Source organism: Meriones unguiculatus, chromosome 3 (assembly GCF_030254825.1).
Source record: "Meriones unguiculatus strain TT.TT164.6M chromosome 3, Bangor_MerUng_6.1, whole genome shotgun sequence".
In the NCBI taxonomy this organism is placed as follows: domain Eukaryota; kingdom Metazoa; phylum Chordata; class Mammalia; order Rodentia; family Muridae; genus Meriones; species Meriones unguiculatus.
Genome location: NC_083351.1, coordinates 16,066,048 through 16,083,890, shown reverse-complemented (window position 1 = coordinate 16,083,890; position 17,843 = coordinate 16,066,048). Strand labels below are relative to the sequence as shown.

General features: G+C 46.6%; 1 protein-coding gene across 1 annotated transcript; it reads left to right on the top strand.

Moving 5' to 3' along the window:
- Nucleotides 1–7,135: 7,135 nt before the first annotated feature.
- Nucleotides 7,136–17,472, top strand: Cnr2 (cannabinoid receptor 2). The gene is made up of 2 exons (XM_021631488.2): nucleotides 7,136–7,299; nucleotides 13,042–17,472. Exon 2 carries the CDS (start codon nucleotides 13,086–13,088, stop codon nucleotides 14,166–14,168), a length of 1,083 nt encoding a protein of 360 aa, XP_021487163.1. The 5' UTR covers nucleotides 7,136–7,299; nucleotides 13,042–13,085; the 3' UTR covers nucleotides 14,169–17,472.
- Nucleotides 17,473–17,843: the final 371 nt, after the last annotated feature.

Below are 17,843 nucleotides of genomic sequence, written 5' to 3'. Positions count from 1 at the left end.
CTATATTCTGTAGGTCTCTGAGGTTTTTTTTTTTTTTTAAGATTTTATTTATTTATTTTACATATCAGTGTTCTATCTGAAGAGGGCATCAGATTCCGGTATAGATGGTTGTGAGCCACCATGTGGGTGCTGGGAATTGAACTCAGGACCTCTGGAGGAGCAGACAGTGCTCTTACCCACTGAGCCATCTCTCCAGCCCCGGTCTCTGAGGTTTTTGAACACCATCTATTTATCTGAATAGGCAAACATCACTCATTTATAACTACTTACTATATGGTCAACCTAGGTAACATATTTTGGAATTAACTAAACTAGTATCTAACATGACCATGAGTTTTATTGACTAAATATTAACTTGCATTACTTAATTATCCTAAATAGCCAAGTGTAGCTCACACTTGTAATCCCTACAACTGGGGAAGCAGAGACAGGCAGATCTCTGTGAGTTTGAGGTCAACCTGGTCTACAAAGTGAGCCCACAACAGCCAAGGTCACACAGAGAAACCCTGTCTTGAAAAACCAAAAACCAAAAACCAAAAAAAAAAAAAAAAGCAAAAACCAACCAACCAAAAAACCCAATAGTTTGTAGTAATAGCTTTTAAAAGGACTAGAACTTAACATTGTATCCTTAAGAATCACCTAGGTACAATACCTCAACAAGAGTTAATAACACAATATGTTGTAACCAAAATATAACCTTAATCTTATATCAATATATAAAGATCTACACCAATGTACTCATATATAACCTTAACTCTATATTAATGTGCAAAGATTTATAATGAAGTAAGGTTGTCTTACTAATGCTCTATAGTTTAAGAGTAGATTCCATAATCTACCCTTTTATTCCTACTATTCCTATATCATTCCTATATTTTATCCCCTCCCCCCCTTTTTTCTTTTCAACCCTTCTCAGCCTATATAATAAATAAAGGATACAGAAAAGAAAAAAAGAGAAATTCCTGAGTCAAACCTCCTGTACCTCATTCGCTCCCTGATCAAAATCATTAACAACTTGTAAGCAACCCCCTAAGGGACAGCAAACAACCATAACCAGCCAAACGACCAGAAACCGCCCACTCCATGTTTTGGGAAAAGGGGAGTCGATATCTTAAGATTGTTTCATGCTGATGATTTAGGGCATAGTTTTCTTTTTGGAGACCAAGGAAAATTGGAAAAATGGTTGAGTCTCAATAAAAGGAGCTGTAGGCTGGAGGGATGGCTCAGAGGTTAAGAGCACTGGCTGTTCTTCCAAAGGTTCTGAGTTCAATTCCCAGCAACTACATGGTGGCTCACAACCATCTATAATGAGATCTGGTGCCCTCTTCTGGCATGCTGGCACACATACAGGATAACACTATAAATAATAAATTAATAAGTCTTTAAAAAAAAGAGAGAGATAAACTTTGTAAAAAAAAAAAAAAAAAAAAAAAAAGACTGTACATGGCAGTAACGGGTGAACCTCTGAGTTCTATCTCCCCTGAAATAAAACGAGCTGTAAATTGCTGTCCAGTCTTTTAAATGTTCTGAAAATGTGGGCTTAAATGAAGTCCTGACTGGAACCGTCTGAAAGGCTGGACCATCTGGGATGAGCAGCTTTCTTTAAAGCTGTCCTGGAAGCAAGCTGTGATGAAACAGCTATCAAGGCAGTCTGAGGTCGGATCCAGCAGGACGCCAGACTCAGAGTGTCTCAGAGTCCTTCAGGGTGAATCTCGTCAGGCTGCTCCAGGTTCGTTGGTGTCTGGTCCTTCCGTTCTATAGACACATGGACTCTCACGAGTAACACACATTTCTGCAGTAACACATGTATGGGATGTTCAGTGTGCACAGATCAGTTAAAGAGGATTCTTTGCTCTTTGTATGTGCAGGTGAAAGACATCAGTCTTTCTCGTCGGCTACTTTGGGCTGTATAACCAAACTCCAATATAAATCTCCATCCATGCCATATGATAGGACGGCGTGTAATAATAAGTCATAGGACTCTGCCTTACCTGCCTTGTTGGTGTTGCCGATTTCTTTCTTCCTGTTGGCAGCCAAGATCTTCAGGGGCCTCCCCCCCTGTTAAATCTGATTTCCAACAATTTGAATGGAAAACATAGCTTTTTCTTCTCCTGTGGAAAGAAATGCAAAATCTCCGCCCCAACGCAACACATTTCCTTTCTTCCGTTATGAGGTTATCACACCCATAAGATGATCTAATCCATCAGTCGTTTCTAAATTTCAGTGTGTTTCAGCAGCTTGTCTCACTGATATTTAAAAAAGTTAAAGTCAACAAAGCACCATTTAATCTATCTCAGGGAGATTCCTTATCCCCCCCTTCTGTTCTATGAGCATTTTTCTTTAGATTCCTGCTAGATTTCTCTATAATTGCTTGTTTGTAAGATTATGAGATATATCTGTAACATTTTTATGCCAGAGGTTGTATTCTAATGGATATGTAACAATAGTGTTGTATTCTAATGGATTCGCGTGTTGAAGCATCGTCAGCTTCGATCTGTAAAGGCATCTCCAAGATGGCCATCGTCTCCAACAAATACATAATCTCAGAATCATCCTTCTCAGAATTCAAGGCAGAAGTCCACTGTATGCTATATCAACATATGCACCTGTCTTAATTCTCCAAACTCTACAAAATGAGAGGCCTAATCTCTTGTATAACATTGCTCTAAGGTAGCATCATTAAGCAGAATTTCGATTCTTAATTCAGAATATTGTGCCTCTGTAGTTTGCCACTTTAATTCCTCAAGCCTTTGCGGATTTCTCCCATCAGGAACTATCCTCCCTTGAGGCTGTTGTAAGTTTCAGATTGGATTCCTCTGAAGATTCCCCATTTTGATTCAAAGAATTCTCCAGCCTCTGTTCTGTGGCCTCCAATCCAGCATCTAATTTCTCAGTCTCTTCTTTCTCCAAGTCTGCCTTATTCTGATCTCTCCTAAAGAGGATATACAAAATTGTAATTGCTGCTTAAAGAATTATTTGTATGCTAAGAGAGACAAAATTATATGGAATCCAGATGCATTGTGTCATTGTTTTCCTCCATTTTTAACATGGAAAGTAGTTTTATTTTTTGCTCTCAAAACCTCTTCCTAAGGACTTTACTTTCTTACATTCAAACCAAACAGTTCTTCCTATGATTTTTTTTTTAAGATTTATTTATTTATCGTTTATACAATATCCTGCCTGCATGCCAGAAGAAGGCACTAGACCTCATTATAGATGGTTGCGAGCCACCATGTGGTTGCTGGGAATTGAACTCAGGACCTTTGGAAGAACAGCCAGTGCTCTTAACCTCTGAGCCGTCTCTCCAGCCCCCGAATTTTTTTTTATTTTTTTTAATATCCAGATTCCCTTCTCTTTTATTGTTTTCTGAACTCAATACCTTGGCAGTTCAGATACTTGGAGCTTCTCAGCTGGCACCTCGCTCTGCCATTAGCTCTGCTCCAGCCATTCAGCTAGCTCATCCGGTGGGCTGCTGTCCCCACCCCAATTCTTCTGTTCACAAGGAAGAGAAGGAAGGGACCAGCAGTTTCTGACCCATGTGCCTCTGCTCTAACCCCACCAAATCTTTTACTCCTATGCACCCATTTCTCCATCCATAAATGGAGAAAACAGGGTTACCTGTCTTTAGGGGGCCATGCTGGGGTTTAGACAAGACAACATGTAGCCAGGAGTGGTGGCACATGCTTTTAATCCCAGCACTCAGGAGGGAAAGGCAGGTGGGTCTCTGTGAGTTTGAGGCCAGTTTGGTCTACAGAGCAAGTTCCAGGACAGCTGGAGCTACTTTAGAGAGAGCCAAGGCAGGGTTGGGGATGGGGGTGGGGGTGGGAGGGGACACGGGACGGGAAGAAGACAATGTAAATCCGTAGCACATAGTTTAATACCAAACTCTTGTCACGACAAGACCGGGTCAAGAGAACAAATGACGCGCTGGAGAGACGGCTCAGAGCTTCAAAGCACTGGGAGAGAGAATAAGTGACTTCTCACAGAACTAACCCATGCTAAAGCCAAGGCTGAGGTTTGGAACTCTCTGGGACCCTTTATCTCCCATCAGCTCTGTGTCTAGTTCTCTCTGGTAGCCATATTCTGCTTATGTTTATGCTCTTGTTGCTATGCACGTGTGTGTGTGTGTGTGTGTGTGTGTGTGTGTGCGCGCGCGCGCGCGCGCGCGCGCGTGTGTGTACTTGCAGAGGTCAGAGGTCAGCAATGGAAATCTGGGCGTAAATAGAAACCAAACTTGAGACAAACTTTACCAGGCAGAATCCTGGGGCTTCTTTGACAACTAAGAGACACAAGGGAAAGGGGTCACCGTGGAGACTGTGCATGGCAGTTCTGTACATTACAGACTTCTTCCTAATCCATAGATTGGGCCTGGCTACATTAAATGTTAGTGGAGTGAGGGCCCAAGTGGTAGCTTAGGGGTAGAGCTCTTGCCTAACACAGATGAGGCTCTGCATCTAATGTATATATCACATACACATTATTGTATATATCATAATGTAATATATTATTTCTACATTATATATATGTGTGTGTATGTATTACAAACTTGTACATGCGCGCCTGCATGCACACACTCACACACACTCAGTACACTGGGATCCAGAGACCTTTGGAATCACCACCATCCACCTGCCTGCTTCAAAGATGAGAAAAGAAAAACCCAGATGGAGAAGGGCCAATCCAAAGACTCCGTGACAAGGCAGGAACCAGAACACAGGCCTCCTCCTCATTCCCAGTCCCAGGCAAAAGCAACCAGGAGTGCTTTTGGAGTGTGGCTAGGTGGAGGTATGCCAAAATGCTTTGGGTTCTTCCCTGGTGCATGCGTTCGAACACACACACACACACACAACCAAACCAAACCAAACCCCTCAGCTTTATGAGGGCATCAAATCTCAGCTTTCCGCTGTGGGTGCTGCAATCATGGGCTTCCTTCCTGCCCCCTCCAGTGGAGAGCAGCCACCTCTGCTGAAACCCTGTTTCACTTCACACTTTCACTTCAGGTGAAAACAAAACCCCCGCCACACCTTTTCCTGAGTTTTTCCAGACCCCCGGGTTCCTTCCCAGGCATTCAGATCAGGTCAGGGTCCCAGCTCTCGCCTCAGACACCAGTCTAGCAGGGACACACAGGGAGCCAGGGTTTCTGGGTGAGGCATTTCCAGGGCTGTGGTTGGTTGGCTCTTTCGTCCTAACATCTGCACAGCATCAACAGCTGTAACACAACGTTGCAGCAGGTTCCATACTGCACACATTGTACACACACCTGTGGCTCTGAACGTTTGGAATGACACTGACAAGCTGGCGAGAAAGAGGAATCGCCAGGCCTGACGGGCTTCATGGCCAACCGCATCTCCAAAAACTAAATGTCAGGGTCCAAACATCCGAAACAACCCGAGCAGGCACAAGGGCGCAGTAAAGCAAGATCTTCATCTGAACGACCCAGCTAAAACTGCAGTCAGGGACAACAGCACAGACTCAAGAGCTGACTGCATCTTCACGTGTTCATCTTCGTATCTAAGCAGATGACAAAAATTTATCATTCTCAGTCGGCTCCTGATGGCTCAGGACCGTAGAACAGACTTGGGTGAACTGTAACCCTGAGCCAGAGACTCACAAACATCTGTGCCAAGTTATCTCACCAGTCAGGATTTAGGGATCGGGGACTTCCTTAGGAACGTCTTTGTGGCACACTTATTGTTCCCGTTGGTTGGGTTATTCAACTGTGGCAGGGCGCCCTGCCTAGCACCCATGTCTCAACTTGCCAACTAGGATGTCAGTTACCCGGGGAGGTCTTGGGAACTTAAACATCATCTGACCTCTATATTCAGAGTGAAAGTTTTATTCAGAATGGCTTCAGTTGGGTTCCTTCTTACATAAAACAAACCTATCAAGTGATGGAGACTTGGTGTCTGCCTGTGATCCCAGCGCTTACAAAATGGAGACTGGAGGACAGATGAGAAGGGTCAAGGCTAGCTTTGGACACACCGAGTACCAGAACAGCCTGCACTAGATGAAACTCTGTCTCAGAAAAGTAAAAACAGTGCCATTGACACGGTTCTGTGGACCGTGGGTTTGTCGCATGAGCCTAATGACCTAACTTCAGTCTCCTAAACCCACATGTTGTGGTCCCTGGGCACCGGTGTTCATAAAGCACACACGTGCACTCCAGTAATAAGTAAAATTTAAAGCCAAGAATATTAATAAAATTAAAATAAAAAATAGAATGAATACTTTGTCCTGAAAAAATATGCAGGCGTTAGGTTTATTTGGTCAGATATGGTGATGCAGGCCTTTAATCTCAGCACTAACAGAGTGCTAAGGGAGGCAGAGGCAGGCGGATCTCCGATTTCAAGGCTAGCCTGGTCTACAGTTTCAGGACAGCCAGGGCTACACACAGAAACTCTGAAAAACAAAACAAAACAACAACAACAAAACATATATACACACATATATGTAAAACTTTATTAAATATATAAAAATGGTTTAAAACATTTACATTTATATGTATACATGTTTTTTATTCCACGTATGTCTATGTACCATGTACTGTATGTGTGCCTTTGCAGAACTGGAGTGACAGTTCTGAGCTGCCATGTGGGTGCTGGGAACCAAACTCTGGTTCCCTGTAGAGCAGCCAGTGCCGTTAACCCGAGCCGTCTCTTCCAGTCCCATGAATGCGTGTGTGCTTTCTGTTTTTGAGACAGGGTCTTACTACGTAGCTGGCCAGGAACTTGCCACATAGGTAGACCAGGCTATCCTCATATTCAGAGTTACCTGCCTCTGCTTCCCAAGTGCTGGGATTAAAGGTGTGCACCACCATATCAAGCTGGACAGGTCTTACATTTTGAAAGGATCAAAAAGAACTTGCCAGTTCCATTTCAATAACTACAATGGCTGTCCTCAGTGTACCTGACCTAAGAATGAGTGGGTAATGTCATTTCACAGATTCGAATGAAGAGGGACTTGCCCAAAATCACATGACAAGAGTGACAGAGACAGACCCAGGGCAGCCACCTGTGTGGCAAAACCCCGGGCCTTTCTGTGCATACATCCTTGCCCTGGAAACGGGTCTTCTAGAAGGCTAACCTGTGGCTTCCAAAGGGCATTTCTATCTGTGTGTGGACAGGCAGGCCAGTTTCCTGTTGCTCTGTGCATCCTGTTGTTGCTTGTTAGGACGTCCATCAAATGCGTGCATTTCCTGCCTTTCCCGGCTCCGGACAGTCACAGCTGTCTGCAGCCACACTTGCCTGAGAGGCTCAGGCACCAGCCTCCATCAACTCTCCCATTCGGACTCTGAACCGGGTAAGGCATTCCCTAACAGTCTTTTTAGATTTTGTAGCAATTTTTTATTTTACATACACTGGTGTTTTAACTGAATGTTTGTCTGTGTGAGGTTATTGGCACGCTTTTTAAAGCTATCTTATTTACGCTTCTTATATCTTTTTCTCCCTTCTCCACCCCAATCCCTTCCAACACCCCAACACCAAGGTAGGAGAGAAAGAAGGTCAGTGGGGAAAGGGGGCATAGTTTTTCTTAGCTACTTCCTGCTGTTTAGGGTCATTGGGTTCCTTGGGGCAAGTCCAGTCTTCATTTCAGGATATCTCCAACTTCTCAAACTCCATCAACAGCAACCAGGAGCAGCAGGGAGGGGCACCAGCAGCTTCTTCCTCAAAGCCCTCAACACTCTCTGGTCTTTAGCATTTATCCTCTCTCCAGAGTCCCCAGATTTAAACTTTGCAGCTGGCAAAGAGCCCCTCTCAGCCTGCACGAGGCAAATAGTTTGCTGCTGTGGACCATCTGAATCAGTCCCGTGTCCCGCACCTGGGATTAAAACAAACATATTTACAATAACATAACTGAGTTTTTTAAAGACCAAAACTTTCTATATTTCCTTTTTTTTTAAAAAAAAAAAATGACTTTTTCTCTAATATGAATAAGACTTGTTGCTTTCTTAAAAGGACATCATCAACGAATCAAACACTTCATGAATCAATAGTTTTGTTTTTATAACTTGATCATTTTTGGCCGCCCTTGTCTGGAACAGCTTATACTTTTTGTTGCTGAGCCTTGAGCTAGGAGTCTGAAGCCTTTTCCTGACAGCCAGAAGTTGCCCCTCCTGGACACGCCTTCAACAATCAAATGACCCCTTTATCACAAACGCTGGTTCTTAACAAGAACTCAGCTCTGCCAGAAATAGCTCCTTCGCGGCTCTGGCAGCATGTACCGTATTTCTCCGAGTTAACAGACCTGACATTTTGAGCGCTGAGGCGTTTAGCGGCTTGCTAACAATTTCTTTTCAAGCGACCGACTTTACCGCAACTGAAGCCCCGATCATTTTGGTATCTGAGGCTTTTGGTGGCTACTCTTAACTCAAACGGTGGTAATCTCTTGACTCGAGGCTGCTCCTCTGGCAGCTCGGTCTGCTCAAGATGAACCCTTTGTCTTGAAATAGGCTGTTTCCCGTTAACCTTTTCGGCCTGCACAGCCTTCCGCTCCTTCCGGCGCCCAAGCTTGCCCCGAGGCTGTGGGAACTCGACCCGACCCGGAACGCGCTCGCTTGGAGCAGGGCGATTTCGGGAAACTCTGGCTCTCGGTTACCAGGTGTCTCTCCCTTTACCAACGGCGGATTTTTCTTCCCAACCACTTCACAGCCTCTACCCACAAATTGAGTTGCCCTGCCAACTCTGCAACCCTTTCTAAAACGAGACTTGAGTGAGCCTTCTCATTTTCCTATTTCATCCTTTTTTTGTTTGTTTGTTTGTTTCTCAAACCCCTGCGTATTTAACTTGCAACTTCTCCAGTTGTTCAATTCTCCCAACCTTTTCTGAAATGGAATACAGAAGAGGACGGAAGCGAAACCAGAAAATCCCTTCTGGGAGCAAAAAGGGAGAGAACCAATCAGCGCTAGCCGCAACAAACTTTTTGCTCATATCCGAAACGATATATTCAGTTTTTTTATACCCTGCTGTGTCCTCTACTGCATTAGAAACCATATTTTTCATCATTCTAAGCCTGCATCTGGGCGCCACTAGTTGGCATACTTTTAAAATCTATTTTATTTACGCTTCTTATATCTTTTTCTCCCTTCTCCACCCCAGTTCCTTCCAACACCCCAACACCAGGTAGGAGAGAAAGAAGATCAGTGGGGAAATGGGGCAGTTTTCCTTAGCTACTTCCTGCTGTTTAGGGTCATCGGACTCCTTGGGGGCAAGCACAGTCTTCATTTCAGGATATCTCCAACTTCTCAAACTCCATCAACAGCAACCAGGAGCAGCAGGGAGGGGCGCCAGCAGCGTCTTCTTCCTCAAAGCCCCCAACACTCTCTGGTCTTTAGCATTTATCCTCTCTCCAGAGTCCCCAGATTTAAACTATCTGCAGCTGGCAAAGAGCCCCTCTCAGCCCACAGGAGGGAAATAGTTTGCTGCTGTGGACCATCTGAATCAGTCCTGTGTCCCACACCTGGGATTAAAACAAAAAAAGTGTAGCCAGGTGTAATGGCACACACCTGTGATCCTAGCACTTGGGGAGGCAGAAGCAGGTGGATCTCTGTGGGTTTGAGATCAACCTGGAAAATCCAGGACAGGCAAGGCTACACAGAGAAACCCTGTCTTGAAAAAAAAAAAAAAAAAGAACATGTTTACAATAACATAACTGAGTTTTTAAAGACTAAAACTTTCTACTACATGAGGGTGTCAGATCCCTTGGAACAGGAGTTACAGACAGTTGTGAGCTGCCATGTGGGTGCTGGGAATTGAACCCCGGCTCCTTCGGAAGAGCAGACAGTGCTCTCAACCACTGAGCCATCTCTCCAGCCCGTGAATCCTTATATTATAGTGTTGTTTGGATGAAATCCACATTGTGGCTGAAGACAATATTTTTTAAGTTTCTATTACACTCTTATTTATTCCTTTTGTGTGCATGTGTGCATGCATGTACATGGATGTGAGGGCCACAGCCCGCTTCTGGAGGTCAGGGGACAACTTGCTGTGTTGGGCTCTGTCCTTCCGTCTTTATGTGGGTCCAGGGGATCCAACTCGGGTTGTGTGGCAAGCACCGTTACCAGGAGCAGTATTTTGTAGAAATTAAGCTCCCTAGTCTTGGCTATTGTGGTAGCTGAGGGAAAGGCAGGATGTAACACTGGCCCACCCGGGCAGGAGACGCTGGGAGGCTGAGGCATGGATGCAGGCTTTAGAAGGCTCCACTGGGCAGACACAAATAAATAAACAAACAAACAAATAAATAAATAAATGCAGAGCTGCCCGTGGTTTGTCGTGGTGGCACACGCCAGTAGGATTTGCTGAAGGAGGCAGAGGCAGGAGGATCAGTCGGAGGCCAGCCTGGGCTGTACATTTTCAGCCAGGAGTGGTGGCACACGCCTTCAATCCCAGCACTCAGAGAGGCAGAGGCAAGTGAATCGCTATGAGTTCAAGGCCAGCCTGGTCTACAAAGTGAGTCCAGGACAGCCGTGGCTTCACAGAAAAAAAAAACCTCTGTCTTTAAACAAACAAACAAACAAGTAAATAAATGAAAACAAAAGAAGAAAAATAAACAGATGAAGGAGCCAGACTTGCTGCTTTTGACTTGAGTTCTGATCCCCAGCACCCACCTAAAAGAACCTACACACAGTGTGGGCCTGGAATTATAACACTTTGGAGGGAAAGATGGAAGGGTTCCTGGAACTTGGGAGCCAGCCAGTGTAGCTGAATTGGTGAGCTCCAGGAAAAAGACTCTGTCCCCCCCCAAAAAAAATAAGGTGGAGATCAATCGGGAAAAGCATTGGATATTGACCCATGGCCTACACACACACACAGCCCATGCATGTCTCAAAGAAATAAAAAATGAAGACATGACAAACGGGGACAAAAATAAATAGAATAAATGTATTTATCAGCTCCCAACGTCTGGCATCCTCTGCTCCTTCCTAGGCTCAATTTCCTTTTGCTAAAAAAAGATAAGTGATTTTTTTTTTTTTTTAGTAAAGGTCTGTTATCGGGCAGTTTTATTATGGGGGGATTGGTTTGGCTTGTTGGGTAGAGAGGTAATTAGCCCTGGGTGGTTTTGAGCTCCCTAAGTACTGAAAGTTATTTATTTTCTCATTGATTTTTGAGTTAAAGTCTCCCTAAGCCATCAGGGCTGGGCCTGAGCTCAATCTGTCATCCAGACAGGCCTCCTGAGTTGCTGAGATCCAGACCTAGTCACCAGTCCTCCTCCTCCTCCTTTGGGGGTTAATTTTGAAATCATATCTGTTGCCTTTGTTAATCCTACCACTCAGGAGGCAGAGGCAGATCCCTGAGTTCGAGGTCAGCCTGGTCTACAGAGCCATCTCCAAGATGGCCAGGACTACACAGAGAAACCCTGTCTCAAAAATAAAAAATAAAAAAGCTGAGCGGTAGTGGCTCATGCCTTTAATCCCAGCACTTGGGAGGCAGAGGCATGAGTTCAAAAAGCCAGTCTGTCTACAGACTGAGATCCAATCCAGCCAAGGTTACGAGGAGAAACCCCCCTTAGTTTTTACTTCAACATTCAGAATTTTTATATTTAAAAATTATTAATGGAACTTCTATATCTTATCAAGTACAGTTTATATAGTATGCTGCTTGCATGTGTGCCTCAGGGCAGCACAGGGCATCAGATCTTACTATAGATGGTTGTGAGCCACCATGTGGGTGCTAGGAATTGAACTCAGGACCTTTGGAAGAGCATACAGTGCGCTTAACCACTGAGCTATCTCTCCAGCCCCTGTACAGTTGTTTTTAAGATAGAGCTTCACATAGCCGAAGATGACTATCCTCCTGCCTTCACCTCCTGAATGCTAGGATTACAGATGTGTGCAATCACATTTCCTTGGTTTATGCAAAGCCAGGGACTGAGCCCAGGGCATTGTTTATGCTGGACAAACTCTCCATCAACATTCCCTACAGGAGTACAAAATCTTTGGGTTTTGAAACAGGGTTTTAGCATATAGCCCAGCCTTGCTTCCAACCATAGAGATCTGCCTAGACAGCCACCAGAGTCCTGGAATGAAAAACATTCACCACCACACCCATACACACACACACACACACACACATTTGTATATATATTTAAGGGTTGGTTTGGCTTGTTCTTTTTTTTTTGTTTTTGTTTTTGTTTTTGTTTTTGAAACAGTGTTTCTCTGTGTGTAGCCCTGTTCTAGAATTCCCCCTCTGTAGACCAGGCTGGCCTAAAACTCACAGAGATCCTCCTGCTTCTGCCTCCTGAGTGCTGGGATTAAAGGTGTGTGCCACCACTGCCCAACTCTTACAAAGTCTTTTATCTTTTAGAGTTTATCTTCCCAGGACTTGAGGTGAAGCTAAGATATTGTCTCCCATCCCCAAATAGTTAAGTCTTTAATATCTTACCAAAACTGGAACAACAGTACGCGCACACACACACACACACACACACACACACACACACTAAAGCATAAGCAGGTTTCGTGGTGCATATCTGTCTGTAATCCCAGCTGCTTTGGAGCCAGAAACAGGAGGATCTTGAGTTCATGGCTACCTGTGAGACCATGTTTCAAAATGAAAAAAGAAAGCGGGCCAGCAATATGGCCTAGAGATTAAAAGTGAGTGGTGTACAAGCCTGACTGCCTGAGTTCAAGTCCCAGAACCCTTGTTAGAAGGAGAGAGCTGACTCCTGACCTCCACACATACTCTGTGGCACACTCATGCTCACACATACACATCACATGTGAGTGTGCACGCACACACACACCCACACACGCCAATAGTGATAATAAAAGAAAAACAATATTCCTACAGTTCCTCTTCTAGGTTTTGTTCTCTTGGCTGTTGGCCCCTGGGGATTCACCTTGGTTTCAAAAGGAAGTTTTAGGATTTGTCTCTTTTAGAAAACAAGAGACTGAAAACCTGGCAGGCCACTTCTGCATGAAGAAAAGGCTGAATGCTTGGTGACAAGTTTCGAATCGGTGTTTTCAGCCCCTGGGTGAGTGCCTGACTGGCGTCAGCCCTCAGGTGAGACCATCACATTCAGAGATTCTTCTCTCCTTGTTCACAGCCAAGCCTTTTGGGCCAGCCCCAGTAGACGGCCGAGGCCTGTCCATGGCGGGATGCCTGGAGATGGAGGCGACCAATGGTTCGGAGGGTGGCTTGGAGTTCAACCCTATGAAGGACTACATGATCCTGAGCGATGCCCAGCGGGTGGCTGTGGCCGTGCTGTGTACCCTGGTGGGTCTGCTGAGCGCCCTGGAGAACGCGGCTGTGCTCTATCTCATCCTGGCCTCCCAGCGGCTCCGCAGGAAGCCCTCGTACCTGTTCATTGGCAGCTTGGCTGCGGCTGACTTCCTGGCCAGTGTGATCTTTGCCTGCAACTTTGTCATTTTCCACGTCTTCCACGGTGTTGATTCCAAGGCTGTCTTCCTGCTGAAGATTGGCAGCGTGACCATGACCTTCACGGCCTCGGTGGGCAGCCTGCTGCTGACGGCCATCGACCGATACCTGTGTCTGTGCTACCCACCTACCTACAAAGCCCTAGTCACCCGTGGGCGGGCACTGGTGGCCCTCTGTGTCATGTGGGCCCTCTCGGCACTGATCTCCTACCTGCCGCTCATGGGATGGACCTGCTGTCCTAGTCCCTGCTCTGAGCTGTTCCCACTCATCCCCAATGACTACCTGCTGGGTTGGCTCCTGTTCATTGCCATCCTCTTCTCTGGTATCATCTACACCTATGGGTATGTCCTCTGGAAAGCCCACCAGCATGTAGCCAGCTTGGCTGAGCACCAGGACAGGCAGGTGCCTGGGGTAGCTCGGATGCGGCTTGATGTGAGGTTGGCCAAGACCCTGGGGCTGGTACTGGCTGTTCTGCTCATATGCTGGTTCCCTGCACTGGCTCTCATGGGCCACAGCCTGGTCGCCACGCTCAGTGACCAGGTCAAGGAGGCCTTCGCCTTCTGTTCCATGCTGTGCCTTGTTAACTCGATGGTTAATCCTATCATTTATGCCCTGAGGAGTGGAGAGATCCGCTCTGCTGCCCAGCATTGCCTGGCAAGCTGGAAAAAATATCTACAGGGCCTCGGGCCTGAGGGGAAAGTAGAAGCCCCGAGGTCCTCAGTTACAGAGACAGAGGCTGATGTGAAAACCACGGCGGAGCCAGGGGCTGGAACTCCAGGCTGCTCCAATTGCTGAAGGCACTTGTTTTCCTATTGGAAACAGCCTGAGTCAGAAACCAGTTCACTCTCCTGAAGAGAGAGGGGTCCCAGACCCGGAATCTTTCTGAAGTCAGCTCTAGGGTACCTCTTTTTGCCAAGAAGTGCTCGGTTTCATGGCTGGAGGGTAGCCTGGTCATGTCTACCTGCACAGTCTGTGGAGAGTGAGGCCTGTAAGAATGGCAGGGTTTGTTCACAGCAGATCAGGAAACCCTCCTGACTCCAAAGACCAAGAAGCCAGAGGAGCCTCCAGGGATGGTAATAAGGGACTCAGAGGAGACCTGAGAAGACAGGGGACCTGTTCTCCTGGGACCTCAGAGGAGCCTGGACAGGTGGCCACTGCCCACAACTTCCTCAGTGTCCATGTCTTCCATGCTGTGGATTCCAAGCTGTTCTCCTGCTGAAGATTGATAGTGAGACCAGCTGGTTCTGGCTCCTGCTTCATTGTCTGGGATTCTGTGTCTGTAGAACATGAGAGGCTCCACCCTGAGGCTGCCCTTATCTCTTAAGGATCAAGAATTATGATGTGCTGGGGATCAAGGATGTTGCCACACCTCTTTCAGACAGAGTCACGAGCCATCAGCTCAGGATATCTTGTTGGGAAAGGGCCCTCCTGACATGCCGATAAGACTTGAAGTCATTAGGGCTTTAGGTCCCTGGGGACCCAGAGGAGGCAAGGTTCTCTGGAGGTGAAGAGTCTTCAGAGAACTGTGCTGACCTGTGACATTCTGCAGTGCCTGGCCCCGCTCCAGTAAAAAGCAAGATATTTACAAGGACCCTCTGGGTGCTAGACTGTTCCCAGGGATGCTCAGCTCAGCCCCCTTGCTCTTCCACACTCTGGTCCTGCAGCAGAAGCAGAAGGAGTTGGGGAGGGAAGACTTCCAGCTGTGGACCAGGCACAGGCTGACATCCTATGTCCACAGCCCCTGGCTGTGTGCCAGGGTACCTGAATTTTACCTTCATTCGCAACAGAGGTGGGTTCAAGAGACTGCTGGTGGCAGGAGGGGACCACAGACACAGTGAAGGGAAAGCTATCTGCTAAACATGTCATTTAGCACTCCCCAAACAACGTGCTCCCTGTCCACTTACTCTTTCACCTGCACCATAAATGTGTGTGTGCTGGGCTTTGTGCTGGGTCCTGGATATCCAGCCATAAAGGAGACAGACCCTGTGTGGGGCTTTGCAGTCTACATTCTGGTAAGAGTTAGTAACAGCCAGGCATGGTGGAGCACACCTGTAATCCCAGCCCTCAGGGAGGCAGAGGCAGGTGGATCGCTGTGAGTTCAAGGCCAGCCTGGTCTACAGAGTGAGTTCCAGGACAGCCAGGGCTACACAGAAAAACCCTGTCTCAAAATAAAACAAAACAAAACGAGTTAGAAAAGCTGAGCCTGGTGACACAGACCTGTTAATTCCAGCTTCTTAAAAGGCTGAGGCAAGAAGATCCTAAATTCAGAGCCTGCCTGAGCTACACCTGGAATTCAAGTTCAACTGAGGCAATTTAGTGGAACCCAGTGTAAAAATAAAAAACAAAAAGCTGGAGCTGTGCATAGTGGTGCACAAACACAATCCTAGTGTTCAGGTAGACTTGCTGAAGGTTTAAGGCCAGCCTTACATAAGTGTAGGAGCTTTAGGCTGCACGTATGTCTGTATGTGCCAGCAGGGGCCAGAAGATCCCTTAGAACTGGTGTTCCTAGACAGTTGTGAGCCGCCATGTGGGTGCGGGATGCTGAGAATCAAACCCCATTCCTCTGGAAGAGCAGCCAGTGCTCTATGCCTCAAGCGGTCTCCCAGCCCCGAATCCAGCTCTCGAGCACTTTCTACTTTGGCTTTTAGTTGAGAGGCGGAGTTTATGAAGGAGAAGATCAAGTCAAGGGCCCTGGGTATAGATGAGAAATAGCCTTGTTTAGCTGATGACCCGGCCAGCAGAAGCTAACCCCATTGCTCAGAGAAACTATCAAGGAGCTGTCCAGGGCAAAATAATTAATTAATTGATTGATTTAATTAATTAAAAAAAATCAGGCTTCCTAATTATGCGGGTCCACCCACTCTGCCATCGACCCTCCCACAGGCCTCTGCAAGATGACATTTTGGTTCCTCTGTTCAGGTCATGGTGTCCTAGTTCATTCTTCCCAAGACAAGTCCTGTGCATCAAAGCCACTGCAAGTTCTAATCGCTGTTTGGGAGGATGAGGGAGAAGTTGATTTTTTATTTTATTTTATTTAACTTTATTTTATGTGCATTAGCATGAAGGTGTCAGATCCCTTGGAATGGGTATTACAGTCAGTTGTGAGCTGCCATGTTTGTGCTGGGAATTGAACTTGGGTCCTCTGGAAGAGCAGACAGCGCTCTCAACCACTGAGCCATCTCTCCAGTCCCCGATTTTTTTTTTTAAGTCATCTATGCTTAGTGTTTTAGACCCTATTTCAACATAAACCTGGGAAGAAACAGAAAATACCCATGTTTCCTTATTACTCCCCAAAGGAGGAAGTGCTTGGTTCTGTCAGCATAAGCCCAGGTTTCTCCAAGGTGCCAGACAGAGTAGGTGGAGGTTGTGTTTCTGGAGCTGTGGATGCTGGCACTACCCTTGGCCCAGGCGTGCTGTGATCTCAGGCAGCCCCAGGCCCCTTTCCTCGCCTTGGTTTCCTTCTCTGTAAACTGGGAAAGGTTTTAAAACCATCAAGGGCCACTAAAACCTTTTGCTGCTCTAACACGCTGAGGTTGTCTCGGCAACCGTGGAGAGGTTGGGCCCCAAGGACCGTATGACTTCTGGCTTGCATATTTCCTGCAGCTATGGACACACACACACACACATACCACTGGGCGTGGTGACCTGCCAGACGAGCTTTGCAGATACTTCTGGGGCAGGAAGGTCTCTGGGCTCTCCATTTTCTGGTCCTGGTATTCTAAAAAGCGTGCCTCAAGGGCCCCCTGTGTGGGAGTCAGGCGTGGGAGTTTAGTGGTGCCGGGTTGAACCCAAGACCTTCCCACAGGCCAAGCAGGTGTCCTACTCCTGAACTACCTTCCAGGGTCAGGTTTTCTTCAGTTAGAGGCTAAGCTCTCTGAGAGTCCCTCAAGGGATTTGGGGTTCAGCTCAGCCAGTGCTTCCTTCGCGTGGGCAATTCCCTCGCCAGTACTGCATAAAACCGCGAAGGGTGATGCTACCCTCACTCGTGAGGTAGGAGTAGGAGGATCAGGAATGCAAGGTCATCCTAGCTGTAACGTCGAGGCTAGCCTGAGCCGTACGAGCCCCTCTGACCTCAAAATAAATTTAAATTAAATTAAAATGCTTAAATGCCTCCGAGTTCTCAAAGTAAGTTCAGTAAACAAGAGCGCTTCCTCTCTCCGCAGCTGTCTCTCGCCCTTCCCTTCCCGTTAAGCTCCTTATCGTGTTTCTACCTCGCTATTTCAAAACCTCCTCCGCAGCTCTCCAATCCGCTAAACCCCACCTGCTGGCTGGATGTATAGCGTCGAGAAACCGCGGTAACCACTGAATAAAGTGATCCGGTTTCAGTCCTCCCCTGAGGACTGGTGCAGCATCGAGGACCCCTCCCAGTTCTCCGAACACCCTGGGTCTTTCCCACTTGCCTGAACCCTGCAATTAAGCCTTTAGGGGAGACTATGGAGTTTACACTCAATAGATCAGAGCCGTCAACGC

What these genes read in the sequence shown, in the direction of transcription:
- Cnr2 (XM_021631488.2), top strand. Translation starts at nt 13,086, where the DNA reads ATGGCGGGATGCCTGGAGATGGAGGCGACCAATGGTTCGGAGGGTGGC.